The 19039-nt window shown below is 41.4% G+C and overlaps 1 protein-coding gene across 8 annotated transcripts in view; it reads right to left on the bottom strand.

Annotated features, from left to right (window-relative positions):
* LHFPL2 (LHFPL tetraspan subfamily member 2) overlaps nucleotides 1-19039 on the bottom strand; it is a 200106-nt gene that overhangs the window by 14823 nt on the left and 166244 nt on the right. For all 8 annotated transcript variants that reach the window (XM_074952680.1, XM_074952676.1, XM_074952683.1 and 5 more), the window contains one exon: nucleotides 15218-15978. In XM_074952680.1, coding sequence (XP_074808781.1) covers nucleotides 15218-15647 — 430 coding nt within the window. In that variant the 5' untranslated portion in view covers nucleotides 15648-15978. The remainder of the gene's footprint in view (nucleotides 1-15217; nucleotides 15979-19039) is intronic.

The raw sequence follows: 19039 nt of genomic DNA, 5'->3' as shown, positions 1-19039 counted from the left end.
ACCTCGGAAAACAACCCCTTAGGAATGTAGTTACCCTGCTGTTTATTTGGATAAGTGGAGGCGCACTATTTAATTCTGACAGAGTCTCCCATGCAGCTGCTGTTGTGCTATATTAAACACAGTGTATATTAACAAAGCCAATTTCCATTGCAAATCCTGAAACTATCTTCTCATTCCCTAAAGAAATTGTGAAAAATCTCTGAACTTGAGGAAACAGGAAATTAACCAGATGTGATCAATGAGGTGACAATGTAGCAAGTTCCCAAGGAACAGAGCTACACTACTGCATTATTTTAAAAGAGGAGAAAGAAAAAAGGGTAAGAATGTGTGAGGGGATCATTCGCCCATAAAAGCATGGGGAGGTTCCATCAGCACTAATGGTACTGACTGCATTCATCCCCTGCATACCGATGGGAGATTAGATCTCTAGCCCCAAAGGCATTTAACCGACTAGAAAAAGTAAACTTGCCTCTATTACTCAATGTCACACTTGCATTCTGTCAAAACATAAATGGCACACATCTGGATGTTTTTCTGTCTAGAATACATGCACAAATCAGCAATCTCAATTTAGCCCCAAGAGACCACGCATCAGGACGCTTTTTCAGACACATTGGGTTTTCCGACATAAACAATGTCTGTGAAGGACTCCACCAACCTGCAATTAACAAGTTCTGCTGCTCCTGCTAATCACTCAGGTACTGAGCAGTCAACTGACAAAGAATTTGCAGTATAGCCTCCTGCTCAGCAGCTCTGGCTCTAGACAATACTTCCTCAATTATAATTTATAAATGATCTACTTATATTTAACGCTGATTATATCAAAACTGTGTGGGGCTTTGAGACTGGTGAACCCAGTCACAAAAATCCAAATCTGAGAGGAAAAAGGTGGGGGAATTACTGGACAAAACCTTACACTATTCCAAGCCCTGAATGAAGATTCTTAACGAGAAGAAACAAGCTAAATTATCTGGAGCACTGTGAAATAACCAGTCCCTCAGACTTTTGTGCACAGCAGATCTCTCTGAATCTAGAGAGAAAACTAAGAAGGATCCTGCTATTGTTTGTATTTTAATTCTGTTCCAAATCCAGACTAAGACTTTTGTGTAGATAGACCATTACAGCATTTCCCTGAAGGGGTCCACCATGTTCCATCAGCAAATTAAAGGGACTTGAAAAATTGTATTTCTTTCTGAAAATGCTGTAACTGTTACTGTAACCCACAGCCCCTACATTTATTGTAACTGACAGAGATTAGAGGGGGAAAATTATTCCCACTCTCCCACCCCCGACGCCACTGTGCGTATAGTCAGTGTCACACTTTTGTTCCTGGTGCATACCTTCTCCAGGTCTGCAAGAAGGTGTTCACTGGTAACAGCAGCAGCAGAATTGAAACAAAGAGGACAGACAGCAAGAAGCAGGCAGATGTGTGGACACTGGACAGCAAGAAAGGGGAGAGTATGAGGCGCAGCGGTCCTGAACACCTTTGGTGATGTTAATCACCAAAAGACCCTTCTAAACATAAAATAGGGAAAGAAAAAGCCCATAACAATTTCAAAGAAGCAGTCAATGTAAAAAAACCCCACATTGACAGTGTCCATTTAACTCATAAAACTGAGCTCAGGCTTACAAAGGCAGCGTGGAGACTTAGGACTGTTGAAGGGGAAGCTGCTATGCAAAATGCTACTCAGCAGATTGCTCAGCCTACTTGACTGATAGGAAGGAGAGACCCACTAATTAATTCCGGACTAGTGGAGCCACATGCAGATACAAATACATCTGGAACAGCTTCCACCTGAGACAAGAGACTGACATGTTTAAAATGGTGGCCAGGCAAATTCTCGAAACTGCTTAGACTGTTTCCAAAATACCTTTATAAAGTCCCTACCCCATGTGACTATCAGAAGAAAAAAATACCTTCACAGTTCCCTTCTTAAAAACAGACTGACCAAGAGAATAAACTCTCTTAACTTTCAGGCCTAACTAAGCTAATCCTTTTGTTCATGAAGGCTACCCCTTAACTGTGAATACGGCAAGTTTTTCTTTATTTAGAACCAAATCTGTGTAAGCTCACTAATCATTCAAAACAGAGATAGGATGGGAGGAGGGGGGACAGATGTGGAAATAGTGTTGAGACTGCAGGGGTGTGTGTCTGAGAGATGGAAGAGAAGGCTAATAATCAGGATACAGTGTGCTACAATGAGAGTGAAATATGCGCTGCCACTACTAAATTACACTAAAGTAAATCAGAGTGCTTGTAATCCTCCATGGGGGTTGTTTTGACAGAATGACAGCAAGGCAGGTACTGCCTGCATGGCTTTGGCTACTGGTACAGTAACTCCTCATTTAACGTCCTCCCACTTAACGTTGTTTCGAAGTTACGTCGCTGCTCCATTAGGGAACATGCTCGTTTAAAGTTGTGCAATGCTCCCTTATAATGTCATTTGGCTGCCTGCACAAGTTCCTCTTCTCCGCCTCGTCCCCCTCCCTCCCAGCGCTTCCCCCACCACCAAACAGCTGTTTGGCAGCACTTAGGACTTTCTGGGAGGAGGGGGAGGGGCAGGGATGCAGCATGCTCCGCAGAGGAGGTGGAGTGGGGGTGGGAAGAGGTGGGCCTGGAATGGAGCGGGGATGGGAAGACGCGGGCCTGGAGCATCCCCCGGCAAAGTTGGTGCCTGTTCTTCTAAGGGGGAAGCTGCTGCTGCGCAAGGTGGTTCCTAGCATCCTTGCCTGCAGCAGGCTATGCCTGTGTGGGGTGAGCCAGGGGCACCTCCCAACCACAGTATATAATGCCTTTTGTCTGCCCCCCAAAAATTTCCTTGGAACTTAACCCCCCACATTTACATTAAATCTTATGGGAAAATTGGATTCATTTAACATTATTTCACTTAAAGTTGCATTTTTCAGGAACATAACTACAACGTTAAGTGAGGAGTTACTGTACAATGTAACTCTTCTCTGTCACACTTGTTTCGTGGCCTGCAACCCATTCTTTTAACAATAAAGGTGTGTGTAAGCACCCACTCTCCATTGCCTTTTAACACTGTGGTTAGATTCCCTGTTAGTGGAGGAGAAGAAAATTGGAAGCAAACTGATGATTTAAAAAGAGACCCAACCCCTCTCACGGGTTGCAGAAGTAAATGGGTGCATGGACCAGCCTTGCTGCCTTCAGAATGGTTCAGTGAGAGTAGTAGCCCTACTGGTAGAGTCAAGATTAAACGTTACAGCCATGAAAACTGAAGAGTTTACAAGATTTCAGCAATACAAAAAAATGTATTAAGACAGACTTGGGCGCTGTATAAATAATGATTAAATACTCCCACCACTACTACTAATTTCCCCTCATTCATTCCAACCCTTCTCATGGGATTGGAACCCTAAGGATTTAAACTTTCTCTTGCTTCACAAGTTCCTCTTGAGATCCTGACAACATAGGTATCTTACCCTCTTTCCCATGGAGAACCTGCTGGGATGCCTTTGAAGCTATCAACTCAGCTCCTTAATTAATAGGAGTTGTTGCTTTTGAACAACTCAAAGCATTCCAGCTTTCCTCTTTCATAAGCTGACTATGCTGCCCCCACACCCCCAGTCTTTCCAGCCCATGGCAACACAGGAAGGAATACAAAGAGAGGATTATGATCCACATCTCCTGCACAACAGACACAACCACTAATCTAGCCACCAGTCTCAATTTTAGATCAGTTTTCACTCTGGCCTACTGGGGCAAAATGGAGCATTCAATATTTTTGAAGATTAAGAAGCCTTGAGAATAAGTAGAGTGCTGTCTGCTGCCATTAAATACTATTTTGCCATAAAATCTGTGATAAATTAGTAACTAAACATTCAGTTTCTACTGTGGATGATAGATTCAGGATGTTCTTTAGTTATGAGTGGAAATACAGGACCTATGGCTCTCTGACCACAAGTCAACCTGAATTATTCTGTCCGTAGAAGCAAAGGAAAGCAACAACGGATGTTTCACAACACTAGATATAACCCTTCCCACCATTGCAACCCTGGTGCATGCCAGCCCCCTTACTAGTATATACAAGTTGTATCCTGCTCATTTGAAAAGTGAAAAGCACATGCCTGTCATGCTAGTTAGGGATGGCTAAATCAACATTTTGATTTTCTTAAAAAATCTAGAAGGCCTATGGGTTGGTTCTCTATTGTGAAATGGCCCTGTGACACAGCACCAGTATTGTAAAGTGGGTCCAAACAGAACCCCAGGAGTATTCTATTCCTCCGCTATAAGGTTCCTTCACTGGTCCACAACTCCTGGAGTAGCTCTTCTTCAGACCACCTTCCAGCCGCAGAGCGGGGTGGGAGGAGAGACAGACAGAAGGAGGGAGTACGGTTAGGGGAAGCAGAGTGTAAGCTGTACCAGCTAAGGCTGCTTTACCAGACATCAGAGAGTGAGGGCCCAGACTATGAGAAGAATAAAGGGGTGGCTCAAAGCCCCATTGTTTCCTCCCACTGCCACTTGCATTTCCTATACCAAGAGCAAGAACAAAGCAACTAACTGACAGTCAGGCCCTCAGAGCTAACAGAGATGCTTTAAACTATTTCTTGTTTTTAATTTCAATGAAAAATCTTCAGTGGTTATAAACTAAATTTATAGTTTTTTATAAATATATATACTATATTTATAGTTTAAATAGCCCCCTGCAGTGTTTGCACCCTACATGTTACAATAGGTTAGACTATGGCTACGTCTACGCAGCAACTAAACATCTGCGGCTGGCCCAGGTCAGCTGTCTCAGGCTTGCAGGACTCAGTCTCTGGTGCTGTAAAATTGCTGTTAGACATTTGGGCTCAGCCTGGAGACTGAATGTCTACACTGCAATGTTATCCCTACCGCCCAATTCCCATGAGCCTGAGTCAGCTGACCGGGGCCAACCGCGGCCATGCCATGGATCTTTTATTCCAGCGCAGACGTAACCCTATGAGATCTGGAAGTGAAATTCACTATTCTATTATCCTTGTCCTAATGTTTAAAACAGGGCAGTCAGAACTGTATTACCAAAAATCTAAGAAGAAAAAACAAGGGTTTTAAAAAGTGCCCCATTACCCCTTTAGCTTGGCTACTGGAGACTTTCAGCACAGTTAATGGAATCTGGTATTCATGCGTGGCAAGATAAAATGTTATTCAATGGAAAAAAAAAAAACACTCAATGCAACCCTCTTAAAGAGCCTAGAGCTATTCTATAATTTACAAGCTACATTTCCTAGGAGTGAAAACAAAATAATGTCACTGCCAAACCTAATCAGTGAAGACTGAAAGTGTATAATCTGCTGGGTCTCCAGTGACACAGCAAGAGTCACTATGACCCCAATAAAGGATTAGTGTGTTCATACAGGCATATCTTGGCAACATCTGAAATGAACTGACCGTGAAATCTAGCCTAACAGAAGTGATGTCTTTGAAATAAAAACTCATGAGCTGTAATAGCACCAGTTCTAGTATGTCTAGGAATGTCCTGGTACCCTGGGTGGTTTTACTGTTTCTTTTATCCAAGTTATTTTGAACCCCTTTAGATTCTGGCCACCTGAAGGACCTGTCAGCCAGCTGAGCTTGTGACACTCACAACAGGTACTTATCGGACCCTCAGCCTTGCACGTGTTGCCACATTGCCTCCTGCACTCCAGAATACACCTCAGCATTGGCCCCCATCACATGAGACATCAAGCCAGCTCTCTCCCACATTCAGATCCATTTGCCATTAGAGCTCGCTCTGACTCCATGCTATGCTGTGATAAGAACAACATACAAGGAGCTCAGCCGCATCGAAAGCCAAGTGGCTACTGGCCCAGCAGCAAGGCTTCTCACCTCCCTGGAAAATACCAGATTGTGGCTGGGTACAGAGGGACTAAAGAGCCTTTGTTCCTGACTAATGGGGGTGGGGGAAAAGGACTCAGAAAGAACTGCTACAGCAGACTCAGAAAGAACTGCTACAGCAGATGGAGTGGGGAGTGAATGAGTGTGGCAGAGAGAGTGGTGGGGAGGCAGATGGGGAGAGCAGAGGAGAGGGTGAGTGTCATAAGAAAGAGAAAAAATAAGAAAAGGAGCAGAGAGGAGTGATAGGGGAAGAGACAAGAACAAGGAAAAAGAGGCAGTACTTAGAGCAGGGGGTTTACATATTATATATATAATACACAATCACAAATAAAGATGATGGGTCTGCAAATAGAGAGTAAAAATACTGTAAAAAGGCTGCGACAGAGAAAAAGCCAGAAGGATGCAGAACGGTATATTGTTTTTTTTCCCCAGCCAGTCCTGTACTGCACCATGTCCTAGTTTTATTCTTAAAAAGGAAGCGAGGGGAGTGTTGGGCACCCTTTTCTTTCTCTCTCCTCCTGCCCCACAAATTCAGTCGTCAACCCCCGCCTCCCCGCTACACCACCCGCGCCATTTGCCCAAACTCATATTTTGGTTTGGATACCTCCCTGTTATTTCAATTTGTCATCATTTATCACTTAAATGGAAAGATGCACAATGACCACAAATTCTACTTTTGTAAAAATTTGAATTGGTATAAAAATAATAAAAGAACAAGCAACACACATCCCTAATATGAGAAAACGTTCATTATATTACACCAGATCATGTACAACATGGTCCAAACAAACTCTGCACTGTTTCTTATAGGGATATATTTATACAATGTTTCTTTTGAAGTCAGTCATACTGTACCTTTACTTCACAGGCTGTTCAGCATGTTATGTACTTAACGTTAGCACAGCTTTCCTTCTTTGGCATATTCCCCCTCTCCTTCCTCCACACAGTGGTCCCCTGAGTCTGAACTTTCAGCAGCCATGTATGTATTAGCTGTCATACTGGCATTTGGCCATGTAAGTTAGAGGAAGTCTTATACCCCACTATTCAGAATGCTGTAGAAGGTAAGGCTCTGTCAGGATTTCCACAATAACACCTCCCCACCACACACACATTTTGTTTGCTTGTTTTTTGAAGAATTTAGAACACTGGCATTAGACAAAACATTGTAGGTTGAATATTAGAAGGAAAAACACTTGTCCGTAAAAACAAATAGAGGTTTACTGGGTTTGGTTACCATACTGCATCCACTTAACTGAATTGCTGCTTCTGTTTCAACACACTGCATCTTTTTCTCCACCCCATTTGTCTAGCATCTGCCTCCATTAGTCCACAAGCAGCAAGACTCCAGGCAAATCCATGCCATATCTTACCTCCCTGCTCCCTAGCGTGTCCCTATTTTTCCCAGCAGAGTCTGCCTCCTTATTTTCCACCTCCACTTACAACTTCTGATCACTCTGGGCTACCCAGCACTATAATTCCAAAATCCTCCTTCCCTTAGATTCTCTTTAGCAATTTCCATCATGCATTTCACAGCTCCACAGCAAGTTCTAATAGCCCCACTCCATTACAAGACCCTATTTCCTCCAGTTTACCTCCCAACCCCAAAGGACACCCCAGTATATTTCCACCCCTTCTGTTTATCCCTGTCTCAGCAGCAAGTTCTGACCCCCTGCTTTCTTCTCAACTTTCCCAGCAATTCCCAATATTCGCCACACCACGATTCCCAAAGAACTAGCCAGTTCTGCTCCTCCTACATCTGGATTCCGCCACTCACTACATGCAATTCCAGATTCATCCTTAGCTCCCAGCCACAAATAGTCCACATCTCACACACACAAATGCATGAAGTTCAGCTTGCTTCCTCTTCCCCTGGGAATGATCTTCCTAACAGGAATGAGGGCAGAAACTGTAGGGCTTAAGTCCCACTTCAAGTCAGTCACTCAAACATGCTCACACAAACTCCTCCAGCACTGTAGGGTTCTGGTTGCTCAGGCAAGTCGCAGGTGGGTTTGTCACATTAAAGAGTGCTAGAAAATGACAGGCAGTGAGAAAAATTTTTGGAGAGTGGCTACGTTTTGAGGCCTATAAAATTTCAAGTTGTCCATGTAAATGGAGAAATAATTAAGCTCTTTGTTACAGGAAACGCCAATGTTAATTATCCATAACGCATCATACACATTTATGGCACTATATAAACAATAAAAATAGCTTGGATATCAAAGATAGAAGACGGTACTTTGGTGCCCATAAACTGTTCAGTGTGGACTGAGGTGTTTAGGGGAGTGTCACGGCTTTTTATGCATTCATCCATACATATGACATATTGATTGTCCTTGGCTAGATTATTTTATGTTTCAGTATCATAAATAGCGTTAGCAGCTTCTCTCTAATCTGTTTAATTCTGAACTTTGATCTCCTCTCTTTATCCTGACTGCACCTTCCTTCCTCCTTCCCAACCTGTTTTCTGTCATCAAGCACATTTCATCAACTGGCTGCACATTTATTCCTCCAAACCGCTGATCTGTCATGAGAATGTAATAGTGACCCTTGTGGCATTCCCCATACCACCTCAAGTCCACCCTGAACTCTGTGTGTGTGCGCGCATTATACATATATATAAACATACATATGTATCTCACACACACACTATGAATTTTAGTGCCAGATTAACAACACCGGATCAGTTTCCACTGTTGTTAACCTGGCACTAAAATTCAACCACATTTAGTACTTAAGTTTTTTTTAAATGTTTATTATACTGTATTTATTTAATAAGCCAGTTTGGCAAGAATTTAAATTAACTTCAATATTAATATTATATTAAATATTTTGAAAGAGGGAACATATTTAAGTCTGAAACTTTCCTGAGGCAACAAGGAGAGATGCTAAAAGATTGTCTCTTTTTCTATAAGAGATACACAAAACAAAAATAAATGATGTCTATAAGCTTTCAACAAAAACCAACATCTTACATCACCTACACTAAAAGTTATTTTAATACTATCCTTTTCGGCAGCAGTGATTATGCTGTAATGCACAGCTGGATTCAAATGTGGGTTAGAGATTTTTTGGAGGTATGATCTTATTTGATTGCTCTTAATTGCCTGTGTCACTAGCTTACTGGATTTTTTTGTTCGATAGTTTAAAAGCTGGGTAACATGTTGGACTTGACAGATGTCCACCTGCATTCTTGAAGTCCACAGCAGCAATCTGTGAGACAGAATTTGTATAGCTACAACAAACAACTAGTTTACATCCTGACTACATCAGCTAAAAACAGCCATGCTTTGGAAAAAATGGAGCCTTGACAGATGCTTGCTAAGGAAACTGGAACTGATATAGCAAAGCTTTGGGTGGAAAGCACCCAACTGTGCTGTCATGACATATTAAAATCGATGATAGAGAGCTGCTACTAAAATAATCAGAGATGGGATTATTGTACCAAGATGCAGCAAATACAAACAATTGAAAAAACAGAGTTTTTCCTCTTAAGAGAAATCCAGAGAGGCACAAATTTGCCCTAAATCACTGTTATTAACAAAAGATTAGATCAGAAGTTCCCAAACTTGGCTCTGGAGAGCCCTTCAATCGTGGTCTGTGGAAGACGGGGCAGCCCCATGTGGAGGGAACAGGAGGAGCACCATGGAGAAACTGCTGGAGAAGAGGATAGGATTAGAAGGAGGGAACACTGAAGGGGACAAGGGGGATGGAACATGGTGGGGCCTTGTGATGTGGGAGTGGGATCCTGGAAAGGGCTTCAGGTGGGAGGAGGCCAGGTCACCTGACGAACAATTGTTTGAAGCAAACTGAGATTTAGCTTTTTTTAGAATTGATTCCAAGTGTGTACTGAATATCACTGGGGAAAACTGATGTTCATTGTGGAGGGGAAATCAGTCCTCTGGGAGTGGAGATTTTTTTGATTTGTCCTGGGGTGAGGGAAACTGTGAGGATGGTGAGGAACTGATGGTAAACTGCAAACCTGTTAACGGCTTGGTAAATGGAGAACTGTGATCACTACTACTGACAGGCTGAGAATGTGCACATCCTCTTATATTTATGTTACCCCATCTGCCCCATGCCACCCGGGCCTGCTTGTTTAGTTCAGCACCTGTTCTGTCTTGTGTCATAAATATAAAGGGAAGGGTAAACACCTTTAACATCCCTCCTGGCCAGAGGAAAAACCCTTTCACCTGTAAAGGGTTAAGAAGCTAGGATAACCCCCCTGGCACCTGACCAAAATGACCAATGAGGAGACAAGATACTTTCAAAAGCTGGAGGGTGGGAGAAACAAAGACTCCCTCTGTCTGTGTGATGCTTTTGCTGGGAACAGAACAGGAATGGGGTCTTAGAACTTAGTTAGTAATCTAGCTAGATATGCGTTAGATTGTGATTCCTTTAAATGGCTGAGAAAATAAGCTGTGCTGAATGGGATGCAGATTCCTGTTTTTGTGTCTTTTTGTCACTTAAGGTTTTGCCTAGAGGGATTCTCTATGTTTTGAATCTGATTACCCTGTAAGGTATTTACCATCCTGATTTTACAGAGGTGATTCTTTTTACTTTTTCTTCTATTAAAATTCTTCTTTTAAGAATCTGAATGTTTTTTCATTGTTCTTAAGATCCAAGGGTTTGGGTCTGTGTTCACCTGTGCAAATTGGTGAGGATTTTTATCAAACCTTCCCCAGGAAAGGGGGTGTAAGGGAGGATTTTGGGGGGGAAAGACGTTTCCAAATGGACTCTTTCCCAGTAATATACCGGTTAGAAGTTTGGTGGTGGTAGCGATAAAGTCCAAGGGCAAAAGGCAAAATAGTTTGTACCCTGGGGAAATTTTAACCTAAGCTGGTAAAAGTAAGCTTAGGAGGTTTTCATGCAGGTCCCCACATCTGTACCCTAGAGTTCAGAGTGGGGAAGGAACCTTGACATCTTGTCTTCTAGGCACTTAGCTCTTTGAGACAGGGACTATCATTTATTATATGTTTGTACAATGCCAAACACAATCGTAGTCCCCACCTGATTGTGGGCTTTAGCAGCTAACGCAATGTGTTAAATAATAAATATGGGGTGAAATTGGTTTTGAATGTAATGGTGTGGAGAACAGATTTTGAAGAATGGGGGTCCCAGTTTGGCAGCAGGGGAGGAGGACAAGGAAAGGTAGTCCCAAAGATGGCTCCCTAAAAAAAAAAAAAAAAAAAAAAATAGTCCACACTATGAAAAGGTTTTAGGACCTGTGGGCTACATCATCCATTTAATAGGCCTGGCTGGTAATATATTATTGTTTCAGCAAAGAAAGGCAAATTAAATCAAATAATTCAAATTCAAATTAAACTGCCTTTCCAAAATATTAAGAAACATCATTTTATTTTGTTTGTAAAGCTCTGTCAGAGTTACATTGTGCTGTTCCCCATACGGAAACAGACTGGCCTGCTGATGTCTCAGAGTTCAGATAATGTCAAGTTATTCACACTGCTAATCTGGTCCCATTGTTCTGACATGTGGATAGAGTGCCACTGAAGGTCTCTGCTGACAAGTCCCAGCCCACACATTCATAAGCCAGTCTGAAATCACTAGGGCAGATAACTGTTCAGCGAAATTCATATAAAAGAAGGACAGTATCTGCCTAGCATTCAAACTCAGATATTTACTATCTATTTAGAGCCTACGGTTCACTTTTTTTTTTTTTTAAATACCAATAAGGCTGATTTTAAAAAAAGTTTATAATGACCAATCCCATAATGAAACTAAATTGTACCAGAGATTGAAGTCTGATGTCACTGTCAGAAGCTCTGCTTTTTAAAACAATTTACAGTGTCAATCACGACACAAGAATAAGGAGTAAACATGAATGCCAGGATCGGAAGTTTATTTATTAATACAATCTACTTAGATTGTAAACCCTTTCGGCAGGGATTAGGTTTTCTTTAGGGGCCTATACACTGCTTAACACACTGGGGTCTCAAGTCTTGATTGGGGCCTCTAAGCACTACAAATAAATAAATGATGATAATATGCACATATGACTCATGGACTGTTGATAATTAACTACCTGCAGCTTGATAGTTACTATGACAATCTACCGGGATTTATTTGCTTCTCAATTACTACATGTATTTTAGAACAGTGTATCATTTTCCCCTAGCATTCAAAGTGATTCAGTTGCCTTAAAAACAGATTGCATGCTTCACAAAGAATCAAATGAATGCTTGTCCAGTCTCCTAGATGCTACGCGATAATTATTTATCTAATGATATGGTTCCACTCTTTGGAGCAGATGACAGATTCGTTTCTTGATGGCACGATATGTTTACAAAATTAAGACTGCCAATTAATATTTCTGCACTTCCACAATAAAAGGAATTACAGTCTTAAAAGTGAGTGCTGAAAGACTTACTCCACTACAAAAAAATTCCAAGATTTTGGAAGGGCCTTTTTAAAGAAGCAGATTTTTTTCTATTAAGCTTTATACTTCTGATTGTCTACAACAAACAAAAACTCTCTGTCAACTAGCTATGTGTGTGGCTCCCACTGACCTAAACAGGAGCTCCACACATTTGTCCAAGGGCAGAAGTTGAACCAATGCCATAACAGAAGAGATGGATTTTTGTAATCTACAATTTCACCTCAGACAACTCCCAGGTCACAACCTAAGACGCTAGACAGAAATGATACATCCGGTGCCCATTATTGGGTATTTTTCATGATGAATTCCAGGAATAGATTAACTTGCAGAATGTTTTTAATTACATTTAGTCCTTGTAGCAAAGATATAGAGATTTTAAATGTCATTAAGTCTGCTAAATCCTTAGTTCCTGTAAATGCTTGTGCTGTGGTTGGAGCCTGAAGTAAGAGCATCACATCTTTGAAGAAAAGACGTACTACATAACTGCAAATATGTCTCACACACAGAGAAAAGCAAAGCCACTTCATGAACGTTATTCCCCCTGCTTATTTACAGAATCACATTTGAAAGTTCAGAAAACTTAAGACAAGGAGTCAGGACCACACATGGCTGTCCTTTACGAGCTTTGATAGCCGCAGCATTACTCTAGATGTGGGAATATTGTTATAATTCTGTTACTTAAAGTTCAACCATGCTGACAGCTGTCCTTCTTGAACCATTTTGTTAAATGTTTTCCAAAATCAGGAACTGAGAAAATTAAACCTCAGACAAGTCATCAGGAAAACATTTTCAGCTATCCAGATACAGCAACACTGTCGGCACAAAGCAGCAATGCATTCAGTAAAATTAGTCTTGAGAGAACAAGTCACTAGTCACAAGATGGCTGGCTGCAAATAATTATATGGGCCTTTACCATAGCAACAGTTTAAATAATGTGACCTTTCAATTACCCTGGTTCACGCTACATAGATTTATCTACACTATAAGAAGGAAGTGCTTCCATTGACAGCACTTCTATAAAAGAGGGACTGACATCTTCCCTAACACATGAGAAATGCTCTACACATCAGATAGCTCAATTCTTGAGACCATAATTCTTCCTAAAGGCACAGCTAGTTCAATTATAAAACATACAATTCTTTTTCTTATATTCCCTTTTCAGAGGCAAGTAGAACTGGTCTCCAGTCTGGAACAGTCTTTCTAGATACAGGAATCTGCCTCCTACTAATTTTGAAATTAGAATCTTTATAAATATTCACCTCATTTTAAAAAGAGGGGAATATCAGTCCAGCAACATGACAGTTGACCTGCTAATTTCTGAAATAAGTGGCAATTTAAAAAGGTGAAAAGCTAAAATGTACAATGAGATGATATGGCTCTGACATTCAGTTCTGTATATTTTTCACATTTGTGATGGTGAATTTCCAAAACAGAGTAGTCAGACCAAAAAGGTGTAGTTTTTATTTTTTAAAAATCCCTTTGCTAGTTGTATGCCACCATCTAAACAGGTGACTCGAGAGCCAATTTAGGGCTCTATTGTGCCTTGAGGGCACAGCCTTACACTGGGGGTAGTGTGAAGCAAGCATGATGCCTTTATTTTGGATCTCCAGGGAGTGCAGGGGGAGCTACTACACCACCCTATTTCAGGGTGCAATGCACGCTGCACTTGTACTCAGATAGCTCTGCTGGCTGCTTCCAGGCCTGGTCTTCTTCTCACCCCATTTTGGGGACTCATGAGTCCTAGCTAGGTTTAAAGAATCCTGGAGCTCCTTTGCATGCAGCCAGGGGAAGGCTCTTTACACACTCCCATGTACCCACCCTGCTACTAGGCATAAAGTAGCCCGCAACTGAACACAAAATATAATGAGTTTTAGAAACGATTAAGCTTGCATTCTTGCGTCTCCTCTTACCATACAGCCAACAGGACACTGTTTGGCTACAGAGGCATTTACTACCTTCAGGCAAACTGGGCTGCCTAAAATGAGACTCAATTTGAAATGCCAACCTGCTTTTGAACAAAACCTTTTTCTATGGTTTAAACATATCTGGTTCAGAGCACAGCCCAGAGGGTGAAGAAAAGATGTCTGTACATATCCTATTTCCTGCTGCCACCCTGGTGACTACCAAGTAGATCCATGAAGGTCTTTATAGTTATAGCTGAAGAATATCCTCTGTCCTGAAATGATCAAAGCAGAGTGTATAATACAAAAACTTTCACATGATAGTGGTTTTTTACACTGCTTATTAATGAAAGCTCCCAGAACTACTAGCTAACATCCATTGGAAAGGGAGGAACTTAGCATTCATTTTTTGATCTCACCGCACAGAATTTTTGTTAAGCTCCAGGAAATATACAATAAAACTGAACAATATCTGACCAAATTTCTCAGGACACTGAGAAATGACAAGTCACCAGAAGCCAATTCATTTGTTCAGTTCAAATGACTGTCATTTAGGCAGTGAAAAGGTAAAATTACCTCTTCAAAAGCAACTGAACTCCCTGATGAGTGAGAAAGGGTCTTATTTAGCAAGCACTGTGGGTCAAACTGTGTTCTTGGATAAGTGCATGGAATGGGAACTGTGCATGCAAATATAGCCCTATGATTGGGATTTACTCTCACCACGACGCCGAAGTGTGAGAGACACAGGCACAGAGAACTGCATTCAGAACTAATGGAAAAATCATTAAAGTAGCGAGAGGCAGACACACTATTGTTGGTGCCAGCGTTTGCTAACAACACAAAGCAAAGCTAAGGAGAGCTTCCTTGTTACTGAAACACACTTTTCAAATGGAAGAAAGACTTGCACAGCAACATAGGAAACTTTGGTCTTGGCACAGAGCAATCCTTAATCCTCCTGCCAGTGTCAATGTATTACATGATGATTAGCTATTCAAACAAGACAAATTCCTAAACACTGGCATAGGGAAGAGATATGTATAAAATCGTTGGGGAAGTTTTCAATTGCTGTCACATCACACTTACCTGCAATCCCTTGTAGCAGCCCACAGACATTAAAAATACTTTTTTTCATTATACTCTGCACACACATAGTAAAGACAGACACAAATGCCACAGCACAGAGAATCATGATCCCCACAGCTAGGAAAATAGCGGTAGCCTGCCAGAACCCACTGGCAATCTCATTAAAGTTCTCTGCATAGGGCCCACAAAGTGTGTCTCGTCTGGAAACCTGCATGTGGGAGATTCTGGTGCAACGCCCATAGATGCCCAAAGTTGGATGGTAAGGGTCCTGTGAGCCTCCTGTCCTGTTGTCCATATCTTCGGAGCTCACAGGCTTGGCTTTGCCAATTAGCCAATCTGCACTCATGAAAGCTATGAGCTCTGCAAAAGCCACGACAATACTCAGGAGTGTCCACAGCATTGAGCGACAAGTTACAATGACATGACACATATTGCTGTCCAGTGCTTATGGTCAGTGCAGTTTGAGAGTCTGAAACCCAAAACAAAGGGGAAAAAAATTAAATTAAAAAAAGAAAAAATATCCACAAAAAATGCTGTTTCAGTTCTGGTCTTCCAGCTGTTTCACAATAGCAGGGAAGGAGAAGGAGTTAGCTGCCCAAAGTTTTTCAAGCAGTCCAGTCATTTGTTCTTAGTGTTTAGCTTCTCCTTTGGTTGCTGAGTACTGAAGTATGTGTTTCTGTGTTAATATTCATACTGGCACATGACGTTACAATAGTGTGGGGGAGGGCCCAAGGACTGCCCACTGCTTTTACATCACACACCTAGAGGAGAGAAAGAAGATGAAAATGTTAGCAGAGAGGAAAAAAAAAAAGCTTGACTCTACCCCCGCAGCTTCAGAGAACAATCCAATGTTTTGCAAAGATCTAAATCAATATGTGAAAGTTCTAACAAGGGCCTGTCAAATACAGCCTCCTGGAAACTTCCCAGCTTAGACTCAATGGAGTGATTAATCTCCTGCTGCACTGCTGTACTTACAGTATCTGTTTTGTCCCATCCTACTTGCAGCTATTTGTCAAAAACTTTGTAAGCAAGGTCCCAGCAACTCCAAACATACTCAGCCACCCACAACCCACCCGTTGAAACTACTAGCTTTTGGGAGTTATCCAGTAAAATGCTCACACTTGTTTAGGTAGTTTTTAGTAACTGCAATGTTAGAGTGCTGCCCTGTATTTAGTGCTGGGACTCAAACACGCAGAATGACATTGGGTACCACTGGGAACGAGAGAGGATACAAGCTCTTTCATGTCAGGATCATATTGGACACTCGTGCAGTGAATGAACCCGATCTCATACTATTTCACTGAAACAGCTTCCTAGCTAAACTGCAGCCTACTGTTGCTGTTCCAGCTTACATCTCAACAAAGAGCAAAACAGAAGTGCAACTGGGAATAACTCACCCACTGGAACACGTCAGATCTATAGAAACATATCACAGTTCCAAGATTTTGAAATAGTTCTGCAGAACTGATATTGCACAGTATTCTTAATCTTTGCTTAGCTTTAAGTGAGTAATACAAAACAAGTCATAATATCCAACATACAAGTACATGGCATCTCATCCTCATTGGTTAATGCTGAGAGTAGCAGCCTTAGGTGATCCATGTTGCTGCAGAAGTTCTTACATATTCAGGAGCCCTGCTCACTGCCAAACACCTTACAGATCCAGAAATAGAGCTGTCAATGGACTACACACACTCTCAGCGCCCTCACTGCTCAATCTATCTGTTCTTTCCATCTCCCGCCGCAGTCTGGTACTGCACCACAGATATGCCATACCTCCCCTGCCTATTTGTGCTCCTTCCTTGTCAGATGGCTGTCTACTCTTGTAGCTTTTCTACTTCTATATAGCTGAGGTGGGATGAGAGTAGTTTTCATGGGAGTTGGGTGGACCAAATGAAGGTGGGAGGCAGTTTAGATTGGACCCTGAAGATCTTATATTGTGTAAGGTGCATCAGAAACCTCAATCCAAATCTGAACTTTGATGGTGAAAGAGGCCACGGAAAGCCCCCTTCTAGTCTTTGGTAACTCAGTCATTTGAAATGCAGTGCACTGTTACACTGCTCTATTTACAGACATCAATAGCTCATAAGTTCTGGTTTGTTCATCTGAGAAAAATCTGTGGTGTCCAGCATCAGGGCTTGCATTTGGACTAAGAAGCTGTTGTGCAACTATTACAGTAAGGGCTTGTCTTCATGAGGAAGCAATTGTGAAATAAGCTGGGTGTGGAATTAAAACACACCAATCACTCTGCACTAGCACCTCATGTGGACACTTTTGTTCTGCATTAAGAATGCCTCTATGCGATTTATCCTAATCCTCCGGGTCCACTTAATGCCCTTAAGGTAAAGTGCACAAAGGCACTCTTATGCAGAATAAGATTGTTCACCTGGGGAGCTACTGTGGAATAGCTATGGCAAACTTTTTGCCTGTGACAAGCCCTAAATCCACTTTGATAGTGTGTCCAAAAGCTATACTGAAAAAAAATTCAAAACAGTAGCTAATACAAATTCCAGAATTATACTGATCTTAATACAGACAAAATAATCACCTAGAGGTGACAACTGAGATTGCTGGCACCCCCCAATTTATATTCAAATCGCTTCCTTAAAATTAGAAATGGAGCATAGCATATGCCTCTTTACCTGCCCTGAATTATGTCGGGGGGTGGGGGAGGGGGGGGAAGATGAGCAGGAAATGCGATGAAGTTAGCTATTCAGAGATAAGAATCTAGGATTTTTTAAAGTATTTTAAAAATAAAATACTAATGGCCAACTGATCTTGAAGGAAAAAATCTAGAACCCAAATGAATTCCTATCTGCCATTTATTAAAAGCAGAAAGCCACTGAATATTACCTACTGCTACCTGATATATGAAGATTAGAGAGTGCCACAAAGACATTCCTATTTCCTTTGTCTCAAAACTTTCAAACCACATGTTGCGTAAGTAAAGTGAAATGGGGCCTTTATTTAATTTGAGTCCTTTGAGACCAGTGGTGAAACCCTGGATCTTCTGAAGTCTATGGGAAACTCCACTTGCTTCAATGGGTCCAGGATTTTACCCCAAGAATTTGGATTTCTCCTCTTCCAATATAAGTGGGTGTCTCACAGCACTCTGTTCTTGGTGAGCTCCTCTTCTCAATCTACAGTTGTAGATGTACCCAGATAACCTCATACACATACTTTGTTTCAACAATCATTGTCATGTGATGAGACTCAAATCAGTATCTCACTCAGTCCAGTCCCACAACTCAGCCTGTTTCTCTGTTTCGCAGACTGTTGCTGACATCATTTCCTGGATGTTTTCCCAATTTACATTAACATAGCTAAAACTAAACTTTGTATTTTTTCCACCCAAAACCTCTCCATTACAGCTGAAACTGCAAAAAAGGCATCTGCTCCTCTGGTAATTAGGCCACTCATACACATTGCTGTATGAGGTAAATTATTAAAATGCAACTTGATACATTTTCTTATTAAAACTTGGCAATTACAAAATCCTTCACTGTAACTACAAAGTATCATTATAACAATAGTTCAGTTCACTACCTGACTCTCAAAAGGGAGGAAAAAAAACAAAGTGAAGTTTTCAGGCAGGCTGATGTGCTTTTAACTCGAATACACCCTTTGTAATAACACACAGAGAGAGATGATACACTAGTCTGCCAAAAAAAAAAAGTGAATTCTCTCAGTATTTCTATTTTAAATAATTATTGGAATGCAGGGAAAGTCCACTGTAACAATAAATATTTTCTGATGTCTCCTGTGCTCTTAAGTAAGAGTTTAATGGAGAAATTGTGTTCTTAACATGAGTGATTAATGCAA

This window comes from Natator depressus, chromosome 5 (genome assembly GCF_965152275.1).
Source record: "Natator depressus isolate rNatDep1 chromosome 5, rNatDep2.hap1, whole genome shotgun sequence".
In the NCBI taxonomy this organism is placed as follows: domain Eukaryota; kingdom Metazoa; phylum Chordata; order Testudines; family Cheloniidae; genus Natator; species Natator depressus.
The sequence above is the reverse complement of the archived record's forward strand: the minus strand, read 5'-3'. Positions and strand labels throughout refer to the sequence as shown.